The 19,349-nt window shown below is 32.4% G+C and overlaps 1 protein-coding gene across 2 annotated transcripts; it reads left to right on the top strand.

Moving 5' to 3' along the window:
* The first annotated feature begins 45 nt into the window (after positions 1-45).
* On the top strand, positions 46-14,271 carry LOC145242672 (uncharacterized). 2 transcript variants are annotated; one of them, XM_080105803.1, is made up of 2 exons: positions 46-314; positions 12,725-14,271. In XM_080105803.1, exon 2 carries the CDS (start codon positions 12,803-12,805, stop codon positions 14,135-14,137), a length of 1,335 nt encoding a protein of 444 aa, XP_079961929.1. In that variant the 5' UTR covers positions 46-314; positions 12,725-12,802; the 3' UTR covers positions 14,138-14,271. The 2 variants fall into 2 exon arrangements, with proteins under 2 accessions (XP_079961929.1, XP_079961928.1); XM_080105802.1 differs by lacking the exon at positions 46-314 and adding an exon at positions 5,436-5,756.
* The last annotated feature ends 5,078 nt before the right edge of the window (positions 14,272-19,349 follow it).

Here is a 19,349-nt window from a genome sequence, read left to right as displayed (position 1 = left end):
ACGAAAGCACACACACACACAAAATCTTTTTGTCTTTTCTTTTTTACAATAATCGAGGTGACTCCATGACGATGATGGGTCCTCGAGTGTTTTTGTTACTATTGTTAAAGATAGCATTGTTTGTTGTTATTCTTCGTGATGTTTGAATGTTCGATGTTGAATAAGTGTTCACGCAAGAGAGAAGGCCAGAAAAAGGACGTGAGGTTTTTCTTGCAGCTGCTTCCAATAACCTGAATCTGTTTTTCACTTTCGCCATAGTCCTTTCTTCTTGCACTGATTTTTCTGATGTTGTTTTTCCGCGAGAAAGAGAGAAGGTAAGTTCGGAAACGTACGGATCAGACAAGATCCGCCGTGGACACAGGACAAGAAAAACCGTAGGAAAACAAAAGACGTGTTCTTTTCTCTTTTAAAAAAAGACTGGCCTATACAAATATTGTATTCTATAATAAATAACTAATGCTGGATTTTTTTTTTTTTAATTAAGTAAAACAAGATCCTTTCTTGTTTTTAAGGAAATATTTTAGTTTTTTTTGTTTTTTTTTTAAGAAATAACAATGGGATTAAACAAAACAAAACAAATCAGGGACGAGGAAAATGAAAGTAATCAAACCCCCATGAGAAAAAAGAATGAATAAATGAGAATGCTGAATATATCCTTCTCTCTGGCTTCCCCCCAGAATGCTTGCTACTATTTTGTTAAACAAGTTCTTTTTTTTTTTTTTTTTTTTTTTTTTATTTCTTGAAACACATGTAAACACAAGGGAGATAACCCAGTGATATTTTTAATTCATTTGACAATTTTGACTGAAGAATAACTCTGGATATTTAGAATCTGTTTTTATCTGTTCAAACTCTAGGGGTTTTGTATGTGTGTGTGTGTGTGTGTGTGTGTATATATATATATATATATATATATATATATATATATATATATTACATTACTCAATTTTGATCCAAGTGAGGTACAGATTTGCGCCCTGACATCCATTGAAAACTAAGGAAATACAAATAATAATTTACTTCATATAAGAAATTATATATATATATATATATATATATATATATATATATATATATATATATATATATATATATATATATATATTATTTGGGAGTAAACAGTTTACCCCAAATGATAAATAATATTTTGCTCTTTTTATTGAGCACTATTTAACATCCTCGTTGTAAATGAAGTAAATATATATATATATAATTACTTCATTTACTCACATAAAATTGATATACAAAAGTATAAATTTATGCGTAAACTTTAAGTATTTACTTCTAAAGTGCCCAATACGTAGGTAAAGCTAGTTAGTAAGTTATAAAATATATATGGCGATTAAGCTACACTGAATATTCCGCACACCATTCACTCTAGCGCATAAGCCTGAGGAATCCTAGAATGGATGAAACGCGGAATATTCAGTGTAGCTTAATCGTCATATATATTTTATAAATACCTATATATATATATATATATATATATATATATATATATATATATATAATTATTATACTAGCATTTCAGTCCGGCGTTGCCCGGGTATTTGGAGGCGTGTGTTGAGCAAAAAAAAAAAAAAAGCAGTCAATTTTTAAAATTTGACCCCTATTATGACCCCTTAACAGTTATTGTTTTGGGATCAAATCACGTTATAAAGTTAGATCCATGTCCAAGGAACCTATATCTAAAATTTCAAATGTTTAGATACAAAATTGTCGGAGGGGTTTGGTAGAATTCTCAAAAGTCAAATCGTTGAACTTTGACCCCTTAATCACCAAATTTCTGGTCGAAATCCAATCACATCGATTTTCCCAAATCTCAGTACTCTGTATACCAAATTTCGAGTCTGTAGACTTAAAATTGAGAGAGTTATTGCGTATGGAAATGTACACACACACACACACACACTTTCACTTTTATAGATATATAATAGACTAGCATTTTAGCCCGGCATTGCCCGGGTGTTTGGAGGTGTATGTTGAGCAAAAAAATAAAAAATAAAAAGCGGTCAATTTTTTTTAACTTTGACCCCTATTATGACCCCTTAACATTTGTTTTGGGGCCAAATCAAGTTATTAAGTTAGATCCATGTTCAAGGAACATATATCTAAAATTTCAAATGTTTAGATACAAAATTGGCGAAGGAGTTTGGTAGAGTTCTCAAAAGTCAAATCGTTGAACTTTGACCCCTTAACAGACAAATTTCTGGCCGAAAACAGATTACAAAGATTTTCCCAAATCTCAGTACCCTATATATCAAATTTTGAGTCTGTAGGCTGAAAATTGACAGAGTTATTGCGTATGAAAATGTACACAGACAAACGCACACATACATGTTCACTTTTTTTTTTATATATAATAGATTATATATTTTAAAAACAAATATATATTGTTTTTAATATATATAATAGATTATATCATATTTTAAAAACAAATATATATTGTTTTTAATACATATATATATATATATGAGCAAACAGTTAATAAAATATGTTAAATGAAAAGGAAACACTAGATAAATGGATAGTCCTTAATCCGCGGAGTTTCGAAGAAATACTTTCCTTCTCATCAGAGGGTAGGAATTAGCAAAATGTGGGATCAGATTTTGCATACAGAAGTATTTGATGAAACAACAAGTAAGTTAAAGATCTTACTTGAAAACAAAAAAAAGTGAAGCAGAGGGAATGTGGTGAAGTAAAAGGTGATTACACATGAATGGATAGTCTGGTAGAAGATAAAAAATCCAGTGATGGTAAAATCCAAATGTAAAACTTCAAGAAAGTTAAAAGAATTTCCATTTGTACAAGTAAAATCCAAGGAAATCCTTCTCAATCAAATGGACTATCATAAAAAAAAGTTAAGTCTTATACTCCAGGCTCTAAGTCATGTCGCCTCTGCACAACCGAAGCTATAACTATAATTACTTCCCCTCAAAGTAACAATATAATAAATTCTAAAAATGAACTGATCTCTTTCTGTAAACATAAGTCCAAATTTAATTATGGCAATTTTGAAATTACATAGTTATTACTTTTACCCTTTATATAGATATAAAGATTTTTCTTTAACTTTATCGTTTTTCAACATACTTTTTAATACTTTATAATGTAATAATCTTTTATTTTAATTCTTTATCTCTTCTTTGCATGGCCGGTTTTTTATCTGCATTTTCTGTTTTATTCTTTAAACTTTCATATCTATCTAATATATCAATCTACCCACACTTTCATATCTTGTATGTATATTTACTTATATTTTACTATATGCATTTACTTACTTTTTTTTTTCTTGCTTTTTCCTGAATTTGCAGATACCGGCTATCCTCTCCCCTTAAATAATTTTTATTCTATTTTTTGATTTTATATTTTATTTTTTATTATTTTTTATCTTTATTTATTTATTTATTCTTTTTTTATTATTTATTTTCTATTTATTTATTAATTAATTTATTTATTTTCCATTTGTTTTCCATTCAGTGTCGTCTAACAACCCTTGCTGACATTTTTTTAAGTGATGACTTGTACATTTCAGTTGACCTATATTATTTTGCCCTATATATTTATATTTTTTTCGCGCCTTTAACATTTCCTGTCTGGGTCATTTTGACTTTTGTTTCCCTTTATTTTATATTTTATATTTAACTTTATCATCATATTTTTTCTCTCCTCTTTCTCTTCCCTGATCTTTCTTATTTATATTTATGTCTCAGAAGTAGAGTAAAAAGCATATCTTATTTTTCTTTTATTAATATTATTGGAATCTTTTCTTTTTTCCTTGTACACATTTTTGTGAATTATTCCATGGATTTCTGCCTTTGGATTATTATAGACCATCTTCTTCCAATTATGGGATTTCCTTGGATTTTACTTGTACAAATGGAAATTCTTTTAACTTTCTTGAAGTTTTACATTTGGATTTGACCGTCACTGGATTTTTTATCTTCCACCAGACTATCCATTTATGTGTAATCACCTTTTTCTTTACCATATTCCCTCTGCTTCACTTTTTGTTTTCAAGTAAGATCTTTGACTTACTTGTTGTTTCATCAAATACTTCTGCATGCAAAATCTGATCCCGCATTTTGCTAATTCCTACCCTCTGATGAGAAGGAAAGTATTTCTTCGAAACTCCGCAGATTAAGGACTATCCATTTATCTAATGTTTCCTTTTCAGATTAAATATGTTTTTAACTCATTTCAAAGTGTTTTTTTAACATATTTTATTAACTGTTTGCTCATATTATAATCTCTATTTCCTATTTGGTTTTATCGAGCTTTTACATCTGGCTGAGATAATTTTATAAATATTAATTCTTTAATATTTATACTTTAATTTTACCATCTTGGATTATTTTGGTAAATTTAATTGTAATTTTTATTATATATATATATATATATATATAATTTTTTTTTTTTTTTTTTTTTTTTTTGTAAAGTTGAGAGTTTGGAGTAGGACTATGCATGGTTCTCGTTCATTTCCGGGAAACACTGGAGAAACTTGCGAAGTAAACATAAATATATATAAAATTAGGGTACTTCTACACTTTATGGCCGAAACTGGAGACGCCATTTTATTTCGCACACCTGCTGGTAAAATTCAAGGGAGAAATCATTATTTTAAACTATGGCCGAAGCATGAAATAAATAACAAAAAAATTAAACTGGGGAACGATTGCTTCCGGAAAGAATAAATTAACCTAAAAGAGATTTCATTTAAATGAGATCTTTCCCGTTTTCATTAATTAAATCGAAACATTTCCAAATAAACAATTATGGATATATGTTCTCTTTCACTTTCTTTATTTACTTTTTTTCATAGTCTTTTCCGGAATTTTATCTAGTAATTTTTTTATTCATTTCTAACTTCGGCCATAGTTTAAAATACTGATATGTCCCTGTCCCTCTGATTCTAATCGACAGGTGCTCGAATTAAAATGGCGTCTCCAGTTTCAGCGATAGTGTGAGAAGCACCAAAATTAGTTTAGATTTTATTAGTAGGTAATAAATTAGTATTATTGCAGATTATTGCCCCTGAAAAGATTTTACCTTTTTAGGCGATTACATTCTGGAAATCTTTAAATATATAAAAAAAAAATAGTTTGGAGCGGAAAATCAAATTAGTAAAACTCAGTATGAAAATGGTTATTAGTCGAGTTTAGTAATCAGAGTTATTGGGACATGTTTAGAACAAGTGACTAAGTTTGTAGAGAGAGAGAGAGAGAGAGAGAGAGAGAGAGAGTATCAGTTCATAAAGACTAAAGCAATTTCAGAAGCAATTCTGTTGTGGAAGAGCTCAATGCGTATGCGTAGCATGGTTGAAGGTTCAATCTCTGACTTGGGGTGGGTGCTAGTCTAGCCGCACTGGAGAGCTGTGATACAGCGAAATAGTGTCTTTGGGTCACACACACACACACACGTGTGTGTGTGTGTATGTTTCCAGGTTGACTTTTATTTCGAAGCAACGAAAGCCGGATCTTTCAACTGCCAGGGAAATTATAACTTGAATACCGGTTCCTTTGTAGCCCCCCCCCCTCATACACGCACACTTAAAATGACATTACGTAAAATTACGAAATTATTTTTAGAAGAAAGTAATTTACTGATTGTTTTTATTGTTTGATAGAATGGAAGTTATTTGTGAGGACCTCACAGTTGAAAACTGAGTTTTCTGTACTTGTAAAGTTAGGATGACCACGAAATTAAGAAGCCCCCCCCCCTTCTCATTTTTGACCGTCATTTCGCACAAATCCGAGGTATAAAGCTCATTTTTCCACGCTGTTACGTATAATCTCATTTTCTTTTAAAAATTCATTTTATTTTTTTATATTATTAGCACTGTATAAATTAATTATTATCATTTCATGTCGACCTATGTTCGGTGTTTGTTATGGTTTTTAAAACAAACATTTTTAAATGTGTTACTTTTGTTTTGATGGTTGGGGGGAAAAAAAAAAAAAAGACGTAATTTTTTTAAGAATGTCCAAAGCTGGAACTTTCTCCGGTTTATTTTTATTTATTTTATTTCTCTGATTTGAGACAATGGAACCTGAGGTAAAATAAGAAAATAAATAAGAAAAACAAAAAAACAAAGAGAATTGCTTTAATTTTTATGCGGACAATAAATATTTTCAAAATTGATTAACAATTAAAAAGGTTTTTATGTCTGTGTTTACCAAAATTAATTTTGATTTTCCCGTTTTTAAAACAAATGACGTAAAAAATTAAAATTAAATTGGTTTTTGTGTTTTTATTATTTATTGGACAAAATTTTCATTGTACGGTTTCAATGTCCCAAATTCGCTAAAAAAAAAATAAATAAATAATAAAACGTTATTCTTCATGATTATCCGATTAAAATTTATATATATATATGTTATATTTTTAATTTTTCATCCTTTTTGTTTTGTTGCCTTTTTCTTAAAAATGTCCGAATAATCGATATTAAATTAGATATTTAAACAGTTTTTTTGTCCCACCTTAAATTTCTGTTATTTTAAAACGGATCCAATAATAATCGCAATTACGTCTTTTTTTTTATTTTTTGAAAAAGTATTTTTATTTATTTGAGACGTTGAAAACGAACGCAACGAAAATTTGTTTATAAAAATGAAACTTTCATTTATGTTTTTCATTCTTTATAAACAAAATTTCCATTTTTTTTAAAATTACATTTTCACTATAAACAAGGCACATTATTGCCACTTTGATGTAGGGGGCTACTACAGGGGTACTATGTGGGGAGTTGGGCAGCAAGATGTCGGTTCGCGTTACACTTGAACTTCTGCACATCAGTACAGTTGGGGAAGCAGGGACCTGGAATGGAATTCCAAAGTCTAGCGGTTCTGGGGAAGAAACTACTGGAGTAGAAAGCTAGGGATCTCTACTGTGTGGGGGTGGGATTTAGCTGCCTGTCGGGTTTGTCGAGGGTATTTACGTCGAGAGGGTACAAGTGCTTGCAGTTCGCAGCATTCACTGTTAAAGTACTTGTAGAACAGGCAGAGGGATGCTACATTTCGTCGATGGGACAGAGGCTGAAGCTTAGATGACAGTTCAGGACTTATCAGATTGGCGACTCTCTTTTGAACCTTGTCTAGGAGTGAGAGACTATCAGCAGATGCACCAGCCCAAATATGACAACAATGCTCCATACATGGGCGAATGGTGGCCTTATAGAGGTACAGAATACTTTCAGGCGTTAGTAACTTTCTAGCATGGTAGAGAGAACTTACCTTCTTTGCAGCGGTCCTGGCAATGCTCTCAATGTAATTTTTCCAACTCATGTTTCCTGTGAACGTTAGGTCGAGGAGTTTAAAAGATGTACTTTCAGATAAAGATTGTTGGTTGGTTGTTTTTGTTTTACGGGATATCAACCCTTTTCGGGTTATTTAATGCCGAATCCAAAGATTTTGAAGAAAAAATTTTTAATAGAATATATTTGTTGTTTTCAAGTCGGTTTCTATTTAACCCATAGTTGGAACCTTAACAGGTACTACCACTCCGGGTCAGAGTGGACCTAGGAGCAATGGTAATTAAAGGGTGGCTCCACACTCCCCAAAGCCCACAAGCTGGGGCCTCACCACTGGATATAGTTTAAGGTCATATCCAGGACCCCCATTGAGGGACTTTTACCCTCTGCAGGGGATCAGTCAGTGTATTCTAATGCCCCACCGACAGGGCCTTCAGATAAAGAGTCTTTGGCCATTGCTATTGGTGGTAGAGAAGGTTTCTTGTAATTATTGAAGGAAACAAGTTTGGTCTTGGCAGCATTGAATGTGACCATCCGTTCAATGGTAAAAATTCATTACTTTATATTTAAAAAAAAAAAAGTCCAATACCCATTTCGTATGAATAGAATGGCAAAGAAAAATATTCTGAATTTATTTTAGTAGTGGTGCTAAAATTAAATTAGTTTTTATTTTATAGTCTATAAAGAAATTGACATGACATCACTCCCACGACATTCACGTTATTAGTACAACTTCTAAACTTGGACGTGTTCTCTTCGCTGCCAAACACTCGACTCTTTCACAATTCATCCTTCTTATCGCAGCCACTCCTCTCATATGCAAATTATATTTTGGAACCACACACCTTCATGATCATTTCATATCATATAAACACATGCCTTTACATCCCTGGTATTTCATACATGGACAGACACAGCTAACACTTTGTCCATGGCCAGACATGGCTAGCGCTTCGCACACGGCTAGGCGTGGCTAGCCCTTCGCACATGGCCAGGCATGGCTAGCCCTTCGCACACGGCCAGGCGTGGCTAGCCCTTCGCACATGGCCAGACCTGGCTAATCTTTTGTACACAGCCAGACATGGTTAGCCCTTCATACACGGCCAGACGTGGCTAGCCCTTCGTACATGGCCAAACATGGTTAGCCCTTCATACATGGCCAAACGTGGCTAGTCCTTCGTACGCGGCCAGCCTTTTATACATGGTCAGACGTGGCTAGCCCTTCATACATGACCAGCCCTTCGTATTCTAGTTGACTTTTAAATACAAAAACTGTCCGACTCTGGAATCGTATTATATATTATTTTTTTAATGAAATCCTTTGAGATGAGTAATTTATATATTTATTTGCAGACCTTTAGTTATCTTCCTACCTTGATCACCCTTTGGGGCCCATGGCGCAGTGGATAGGGGGCATTGAATCTCTGTGAGGAAAGTAGGCTCCCTCTACCGTGCTAGAAAGTTACGCCTGAGAGTATCCAAGCCACCATTCGCTCTGCTACTAGTCTCTCACTCCTGGACAGGGTTAAAAAAAAGTCGCCAACCTAATAAGTCCCGAATTGTCAGCTAGGCTTCAACCTTTGTTGACGAAATGTTGCATCCCTCTGCCTGTTTTACAAGTATTTGAATGATAGTTGCTCTGACGAACTACAAACTCTTGGACCTTCTCGACGTAAATACCCTCAACAAACCCAACAAGTAGCAAAATCCCACCCCTACAAAGTAGAGATCCCCAGATGCCAGAAAGCCTTCTACTCTAATAGTTTCTTCCCTAGGACTGCTAGACTTTGGAATTCCCTTCTGACTGTACTGGCATGCAGAAGTGCAAGTGTAATATAAGCAGACATCTTGCTGCTCAACTCTCTACATAGTATTACTGCAAATCATGTCCTAGATAGTGGCCCCTACATCAAAGTGGCACTATACCTTGTTTGGGGTGAAGAGGCAATAAAAAAACAAAAAAACATGTCAGCATGTAAAATGAACATATATATGACATGTATTTTACAGTACATTTAAAATTTACATGGAGTCCTTGCTCCAAATCTTATAAAAATTGGTGCAATGATTTTTAGTGCAGGTATAAGTATGAGGATCATTCCAAAAGTAAAGACGTTTTTTGTTTTTTTCTAAAAAAGTTAAAGAACTACGAAGATTGGAGTGATATCGTTAAAACGAGCGACCTTTTGTGCTCCAGAATTTATTTTTCTACATAGTCACCACCATTCTCAATGCACTTTTGCCAGAAATTCAATGATGCATTTCTGTTTTTGATGCACCTCCATGACAGATATTTCACATTGTCAATATCTGCAACAGAAAGATGAAACTTTCAGCTAAAGAATGCATAAGTTCAGTCATCATAACAATACAATTTGCAATCCCCTCTGATACATTTGGGCAGAATAAAAAAATAGGAGGCATTACTCTTGGAATGCCCCCTCGTACATTACATAGGTTAACAAATAAGCAAATATATATGTAGATAACCCCTGTATCAAACGCTATTCCATGAACAGAATTTCTAAGAACTACCCATCCGTGGAACACATTGTCACAGGATTGCTTCCATGTAAGCTACGACATGGCCATCTTCAAGTCCAATGCCAACAAATACTTGCCATAAACTTTTTTTTTTTTTTGCAATGGAATCACCTCTAATCAAGGCCTGGAGGCCACTCGAGGATAAGGGTTAATAAGTTTATGATAGTCAATTAGACAATATTGTAGCAATCGTCGATAGTGGAAATTTGGTAAATCAAATTACTCAAGGGGATGGCAAATCAAGAACTGCTCTCATAAGTAATCAAATTGTGTGCATTCCATTCATCATTTCCAATCCTCTCATAATATTCTTCATTATTCAACTGACAATCTATCTCATTAATTATTTATCTATAATAATAAAATTATTTATCTATTTAGACCTGATAATAATAATAAAATTATTTATCTATTTAGACCTGATAATAATAATAAAATTATTTATCTATTTAGACCTGATAATAATAATAAAATTAAATACTAAATGTTTTTCATGATGTCATACTATATTAAGTGATAGGAAAACCTACAATCCAGAAATATTTTATTTTATTTAATTCATGCTCCGAGCTCCCTCCCCATCTCAAGTACAAACTATGAACTTCATATTAATATTATTTTATGTAGAATAGCTAATGATGCTGTAATAATTGTGGTTTTGTTCTATTTTAGGCACTTTCAGAATGATAGCCATCGTCTTTGAAGAGCTGAGAAAGAGAAAGAGAGAGAGACTGAAGATTTATCCAAGCACGCAAATTATATGAAAATTTGTCAATTTATAATTTAAATAACTGGAAAACTCAAACAGTCTAAAAAAAAAAATGTCTCTTGCAACCTCACTGCTATGTTTGAACTGCAATGATTTGTGATGCCGTACAATTTAAAAAAGAAGCCTGCTCCAACCGAACAGGATGAATGCTTTTGCAAATATAAGTAATAAATAAATCTTAAGAAGAAAAAAGAAATTCAATCTATTATTTTGCTTACTAGAATGCCATAAAACTATGAATCTCTGGCTGAGAACCAGTGTATACTATTTATTATAATCACTTTGGAGTTATTATTTAAAAAAAAAAAAAAAAAATTAATTTCTTTTAAACAATATCTAATGTGGCAACAAACGAAAGAAATAAAAATCCAGGTCGGCATTTTTTTCTTTTTGAACATAAGCATTTATTACCATTATTCTCTCATCTCGACACCACAAGCAAGTGCTCGGCTGAGCTCCAATCTATGATCCCCCTTTGCCAAACTTTCACAAGAAACACCCGTCGAGCAGAAAACACTATCAATAATTTCCCACACTCTTTATCTGTGCCTAAACCTAAACGTAGATTCCATGAGCAAAGTTTCTTTCTTAGAACTGCACGCGTATGGAATTGTCTTCCGTTTTCCTACTTTCCAGCTGACTACAATATGGTTGTCTTCAAGTATAATGTAAACAAGTTTTTGATAAGCCGTTCCATATAAGTTAACAAATTTGCCGAATTTCCATTATTAACGATTACTATATTGTCCAATTTCTGCTGTACACTCTTTAACCCTTATCCTCGAGTGACCTCTTGGCCTTGATATGTGGTGATGCCTATGTAAAAATATAAAAATAAATAAAAATAGAACTTAAAAGTCATCTCGCCCGGTGTACATTTTTCTTCTCAAACCCCACGCCGGCTATTTCTTGTCCTTGACTTTACACGTCCATTTTCTTCAACATGCACCTTGCTTCCCTCGATCATGTTGGGCAATTATTTTCTCCTTTTTTTTTTATTTTTCTTCTTCTTGCGCACACTTCCTAAGTTGCATATGCGCATTTTTCGGCTACTGTTGCTGCTGCTAATCTCTTCACAAACCAGCTATCCTTCACTGCTGCTGCTATTTTTCCATGCGCTCATATACACTATGTTACAAATGTTTTAGTAAAAAAAAAAAAACAATCTTATTTAAAACACTCATCTGGTATAGTTTGTTTGCAGCTGGTATTTTCTGAGTATATTTTTTATAATAAATTATATTTAATTTAATTTATAGAAGGCAGAGATGTAACAGATTGACACAAACTGAAGCAAATCAAGATAAAATGGTAGAAAAAGCTATGCAGATTCACCTTTATTAATACAATTTTTTTTTTTCATATTTTATACTTGCATTGTATTCTTACTTGGATCAGCATAGTTGTATTAACTTCTGTATTGTATAATATTTCGGGAAAAATTTCCTTCATCACCAGTTAGTAACACTTTCATTGATGATAATAAGCAAATATCACTATTATAATCCAAAAATATTTGAACATTCTGAATATAGATATAGAAATCACAAAATATACCAAGTTTAAAATTGATTATCATCATATTCGATTTAACGGCCATTTTCCATGCTGGCATGTTTTGGACGGCTTTTAGAAATTGACTTTCAAACTAACCCTAACTCTGGCTGGGTTTTTATTAATCCCTCTTTCTCTAGTCCATCCTTATCACTTCCTCCAAGGATTTCCTTGGCCTTTTCCTGCGAATTGAACCGGTTACCTCAATTGTTTTATAGCTACTTTACCAAAAATTCTCATCCATTCTTTCAAGGTGACCATATCATCAGAGTCTTGTTCTGCACACATTGATATCAGAAAATTTGCTTCCCGGTTAAATACAGCATGGTAGCCTTCAAATCCAATGTAATCAAATTGTTGTTGAGCCGTCCCCATAAATAATTAAATTCTACCCAATTTACGCTATTAACGATTACTACACTACCACCTTACATTTATTAACCTTTATACTCGAGTGGCCTTCAGGCCTTGATAAGTGGTGACTCCCAAGGAAAAAATATAACAAATTATATTGAGAAAGTCAAATTAAAAAGTGGACAAACCACGAAAGATAAAAATCACAAAAAAAATCTATTCGTAAACTAATATTTTGTTTCTTTTATTAACAGAAACTTTGTCAAACTGAAACAGAGAGCATGCAGTAACAGACGAACGCTTTGAATTTGATGATTTAATGAAGTTGTATTATGGAAGAATACACCAACAATAATAACCAGTTTCCTTCCAAATTAATTCAGCCGAATGAAACCATTTTTCCTTCCAGTAAAATGTATGGCACAAACCAATTTGGTCAACTGTGTTATGTGACTACTAGTCAAAACCCACCACAAGCTGGACCACCTACCTCTACTATTACAACTGCTGTTTCCCATACTGACTCACAATTGCATGTCTCAGATAATGTTACATCTGTCTGCAGTTCAAGTCCGACCACATCACACAACACAGCTGAACTTTATGCAAATCATATTTTCACACCAACCGGCCATGATAATATCTCAAACCCCAAACATAATACAACACATATTAACACAAACACCCCAATGGCAGAAATCCATCCAAAATCTTTCCAGGGATGTACTAATGACAATGAGACTGGCTATCAAAGAGAGCATCCCCAAAGCCAAATGTCGGACCAAATAACTACAGTTGTGACAAAAAACAATCACGCTGCTGATCATCGGCAGAATTCTCACCCGTCAAATTCAACAACAACAACAACAGCAACAACATCGATATCTTCGGCAATGGGGACTGGTAGCAAATCTAAAGCTCCAATGATATCCCACCAGTTTGGCAAGGTTTATTATCATTGTGATATCTGCCTGCGACCGTTTGCGCAACGACATTATTTAGCAATCCACAAACGATCACATACAGGTGATAAGCCGTTTCAGTGTGACTTTTGCATCCAGAAATTTGCACGTCGCGACACATTACAGATTCACCGTCGCATCCATACTGGAGAGAAACCATTTCACTGCGACGTGTGCTCGAAGCAATTTGCGCAGCGCGACAAGTTACAGATCCATCGCCGTACGCATTCGCGAAAGAAGCAATTCAGCTGCGATGTTTGCTTGAAGCAATTCGCGCAACGGGACTACGTCGAGATCCACAAACGTTCTCATACAGGGGAGAAACCATTTGAATGCGACTTCTGCGCGCAGAAATTTGTACGGAAAAACACACTTGATGTCCATCGACGGATGCACACAAATGAACGTCCATACCATTGTGAATTCTGTGGGGAGATGTTTGCGCAAACAAACAAGCTGAAACGCCATAAAAAGTCAGCGCATGGTGTCATTGGTGGTGATGTCACCAGCAGTACTGGAGTCAAGAATGAGGGGGAGACAATGATGACGTCCAGAAGTCCTGAGAGTGACCCCACGAGTACCTCCAGCCCTTGCCCTAGCCCTGGCACTGTTCCTATCAGTAACATGGTTGCTCTTGCCGCAACGTCCAGCAAGATCACGGAAGATTATCCAACAATTAGTAATCAGCAACTTTGGTTGTTATAGGTTTTTACAACTGTTTGTTATTTCTTTAGTATCCCTTTGGACGAAACAAAAAAAAAACGAGATTGAAAAATACTGCGGGAAGGAAATATCCGAATTTATTTTTTTTCAAATTGGTAAAAAAAAAAAAAAAAAAATGGGTTATAGTCAGCTAACATACTTCCTAATTTCCGGCGTAGGCACTACCGGTAGCAATAACAAGGCAAATAAGTTCCTTCGCTTTTATTGTTCTTCAGTATTTCTATTGTGAAGCGATTTATTGAAATAAATTATATAAAATGACATCATAAAAAATATACAATAAAATTAACAAAATTATACGGATAAATATAACACAATTAGTCTTTTTTTGCACTTTATTAACAAAATCAAAAAAATAAAAAGTTTATATTTTATTTGAAATTTTATAAGAAATATGTTTACAAAATTATAAAAATAAGTTTTTTTTTTTTTTAAATTTTATAAAATAAAAGCATTTAATTCAACTTATATAATGAATATATGTTTATAAGAGTGTAAAAATAAAAAAAGGAAAATTGGAAAAAACAAAAACAAAAAAAAAGTACATGCACAGGGAAGATATAGTCGTCAGAGAAAAATAACAAAGGAACTGATCTGAATTGTCACCACTTCCGGTAGCACTACACCGGAAATTAGGAAGCACGTTAACTGACTATAACCAAAAAATGTTTTATAAAATGGCAGGAACAAAAAATTTCTTTCTGTTTTTACATAGTACAAAGATATTTGGTTGAACATGTAATGAATCAAAGCAGCATTCATCCTAGACGGGTTGAACCAGCTTCCTCCAAGGGAGAAAGTGTCAAGGAAGTAACAAATTCACAAACAGCTCCCAAGTCGCGTGTATGTCTCCATTTGAGATGATCATATTAGATTTTTGCAGTTCTTGCAAGGTGATGACAGTGTGCACCCATCTGGTGCTGACCAGGTTCAGTATTGCTTAACTTGAATAATCTAATGAGAACCGGTGTGTCAATGTTATTATGCTGTATATATGGTTGAGCATGTACACCAGATAGAATTAAATTTCATTTAAAATGGTAAAAATAATAAAATTCCAAATTAAATGTTTTACTATAAAACATACGATATAAAATTAAAATAAATGGATCAGCCACAGTTTCTCTCTGTTCATTAGCTTCTACACTGAGGTGTAGGGGAGGGTGTCACTATTTTTCCTGGATTACTCCACTTACCCTTGATTCTCCTATCATAATGCAGAGCTTTTTTTTTTTTTTAAATCTGATTCGACTACACCAAGTATTGAAATCCAGTCTCTCAGATAAGCAACAAACATCCTAAACATTATGCCAAATGTTATAATGAAAGCGTTAGTACCTTTATAGCGTCTTCGCTTCTTGTCAAGAATTCTCCCTATATTAAAAAAAACACAAATAAATAAAACTCCATATGATGAAACAAAAATATCATAGCTCATGAATGATGCAAATTGATCAAGTAGCTTGAATAAAAAAATAAAATTTTATTAGTAACAGAAAAGTAGCTGGCTTGTCCACCATTTTGAAAACAATTCCTCCCCCAATAGAAACAAAGGGAGATAACTCAATGATCCAAATGAGATTTATGTTATAACCTCTATGAATTCCTGTTACTCACTTCAAAATGATTTTTTTTTATATAAATATAAAACTACTTAATCAATTTACACGATTTTTGGAATATGATATTTTCGTTTTAGCACGGGTACGTACATCATACTGATTTTTCTTTAATATTTTTTTTGTATTGGGGAAATTTTGGGCAAGAACCACTTCTTATAAAAGAACCTAGTAACCAGAATTCACATCATCTGAATCTTTAGTCATTTTCAACTCAGATATAAATTAGCCATAATAAATTGGTTTGGCAGTACATTTTTGACTCCCCATTTGATTAGCTCAACAATTGAACTGGAATCTGTTGGTTAAGATGTAAAAATAACTCATTTTTATTCCAGTAACAATGGAGACTTCTAGAGTTATTGGCCTTAGTTTCATTTTGTTTCTTCTGAAGATTGTCAGGATTGTCTTGATTAAAGTATGCGCCTTGCAGAATGAAATGGCTTTTATAGCATGTCGTGGTGCAAGGGCTGACATGTTTGACATCATTGCAGCTGGCAGATGTACTACTTTCAAGAAACAATTTTTTTTTTAATTCGCTTGTGTCTATCTAAAGCATAAAATGATGATAACAAAAGAAAAAAGATGGACGCAATGAAAGTATGACGTCTTTTTAAAACGTAAGAAACAATTAAATTGCTCCAGAAAATAGGTTTACCTAGAATTAACAATTATAAAAAAAAGACAACTTTTAAATCGAACCTATTTGGTGTCATCACCACGTGCTTGGTTTCAACGCGAGATCATGAATATTAAACTTATTAATCATTTGTATTATTTCGATTATTCAGACTACTGTTCTTATCTTGAGTCGTATTTTTACAACGTTTCAGGCATTGAATTTCTTTGAGTGTTAAACTCTGGAATTTGCATGGAATTTCAAATGGAGACCTTTATTGAATTCATGTTGGTAGCATGCTCTACATTTCTGATAAAAGTCCTAAGTAATTCATAATTGTATTCTGAGTATTGACTGCGCTGGGGATTAAACTTTCAACTTCCAGAAGAGTATTATTGAATTGATTTGGAATCATTTTGGAGATGAATAAATTTGTATAATTTATTTTATTTAATTATTTCGACTATTAACCTCATCCTCTAGTTGTTTTTTTTTTAACCTGACGAAGGCGTGAGGAATAATTGGCTGAAACGTCGTAAAAAAACAAAAAAAAAAAACAACAAAAACATGTCTTAATAATTAAATAAAATAAATTCTCCAGAAGAGTGCCATTTACAACTGAATTTTATCAAGTACTTTATCCATTATGCCACGGGTCCTTGCAAATAATTCTAGTATAGTCCTATCCTCTGTCCGGGCGATACTCAAAAGACAATTTTTAATTATTTAGGACTTCTACCTGGCCATGGCTTACGGAATGAGAGCATGCTACCTCTGTGGATTAAATAAAAGGTTCTGTTTGAAACTTTATGTAGATTCACAAGTTTGATAGAAAGATTCCTAAATTCAACAAGATAAACCTGAAAAAGATCAAAGGTTATATTGATCGAAACGTTAAAATAACATTTAAGATAAGAACAATATAGTCTCAAGAATCCAAATAATATGAATTATTAATTGTCATCTCAGAATACAAAAAAAAAATAATAATAATTTGTAGTTTTGATTTTATTAAACACATCTTACACTAGAAACATAAAACAAATAATATCAAAACTAGCAGGACCTGTGGACATTCCACAGGGGACTGATTCATATATAATATATTGATGTTGGCATTCTGTAGATGTTCAGTATAAAAGGAGATATTCTGATATTATTGTAGCTATTTTGTTAAAATTGTGAAAGTATTTATCTAAGTTAGCATAGACGCCCGGCAGAGCCAGGTCATAAAATATGCTTAAATATGAAATTTTAATTCTTGCAGATTGTGTATATATTATTATGGATTTAATGTTCTATCGATTTTTATATATTATAAAGTTGCGATTTCAAAAATAAAAAAAATATATCTAAATGACTTGGGTTCATCAGCTTGAAATGAAACCAAATCCCAAACTTATGAATATATATATATATATATATATATATATATATATATATATATATATATATATATTATAAATGTTAATTAATAAAAACTGAAGAAAATGCTCAATACTATTGAAGAGCAAATATGCGTTTTATTTTTATTACCGTATCTTTCTGTTAAGTTACATTATTGTTTCAGCTACCTTGCCGTTTTTTGGCCGTCTGTAGCTTCCTCAGACTTTTACTGTAACTTAACAGAAAGATACTGTAATAAAAAATAAAACCTATATATATATATATATATATATATATATATATATATATATATATATATATATAACTTTAGTTCCTTCAGCTATAATCTAAACCAAAACCAAAACTTATGAAGAATTCTTAATAAAATTATTTATAAAAAAATAGATTACTAAGGTGCCATCAGCTAAATTCAAAATCAAGACTTAAGAAGAATTCTTGATAAAATTCTTTTTAAATAATAGATTATTGGAGTGCCATTAGCTATAATCGAAACCGAAACCAAAATTATGAAGAATTCTTAGCAAAATTATTTATAAAAAAATTAAATGGCTTGAGTGCCATCAGCTATAATCGAAACCAAAACTTTTGAAGAATTCTTGGTTAAATTATTTATTACAAGAAATGAAAATACATAACAAATGACCCAGATGTAAGCGTGACACACAAACTACAAAATAATCAAAAACACAACAAAACAGTTAGAAACATTGCAAACATTATATATCATTTACTGAACCAGTGCAAATTAATTTATTAGTTTGTTGAAGTGAACTTTTATTGAATCCACGGGAAATTATTCTCATTCCATCAGCCATGAGTAACTTTTATTATGTTAATATTGTTTGTCGTGAGGTTAGGTTGAAGGTTCAATCCTCACTACAGACGACATTATGAATATAATAAAAAGTCTTCTATCTGATCATGGCTGACAGAATGAGAATAATCTATCCCTGTGGATTAAATAAAGGGCTCAGTTCAAAATTCCATAAAAATTCCCACAATGCAACTGAAGAAAGTAGAGTTTACATTGGCCATAGTGTTGGGAGAGAATAACATCCAAAATGAAAACAGTAGTTCGAATAGTCGATGCTAATCTAAAATTTGGGCACACAATTTCAGTTAAATTATATATATATATATATATATATGATAGTTTGAAATAGTTTCAGATTACAGCTTGTATAATACTGTAAAATTAAAGCCCATATAAATATTAGCATCAATATTTATAAGACAATCCCAATCAAATAAATTCATTTATATATATATATATATATTGGAATGTTATGCCCATAAAGGATAGAGCAGTTTCTGTAGGAAATCTTAAGTGGGAGAGCTCAATGCATAGCCGGACAAAAATCTTGAGCGACAAACCTTGAACAGCTTACTCAATTGAATAGGCCCTATTAGGTTGAAATAAATTTGAGGTTTGGCTAAATTTTTGGTTATTTTTTTATTTTTAACATTCATATATATATATATATATATATATATATATATATATATATATATATATATACATACCCACACATACACAATGTTGAGTTTC

This window comes from Euprymna scolopes, chromosome 21 (assembly GCF_053919585.1).
Source record: "Euprymna scolopes isolate OS-2025 chromosome 21, ASM5391958v1, whole genome shotgun sequence".
Lineage (NCBI taxonomy): Eukaryota > Metazoa > Mollusca > Cephalopoda > Sepiida > Sepiolidae > Euprymna > Euprymna scolopes.
Note: the sequence above shows the minus strand (reverse complement) of the source record. Positions and strands in the feature narration are given on the sequence as shown.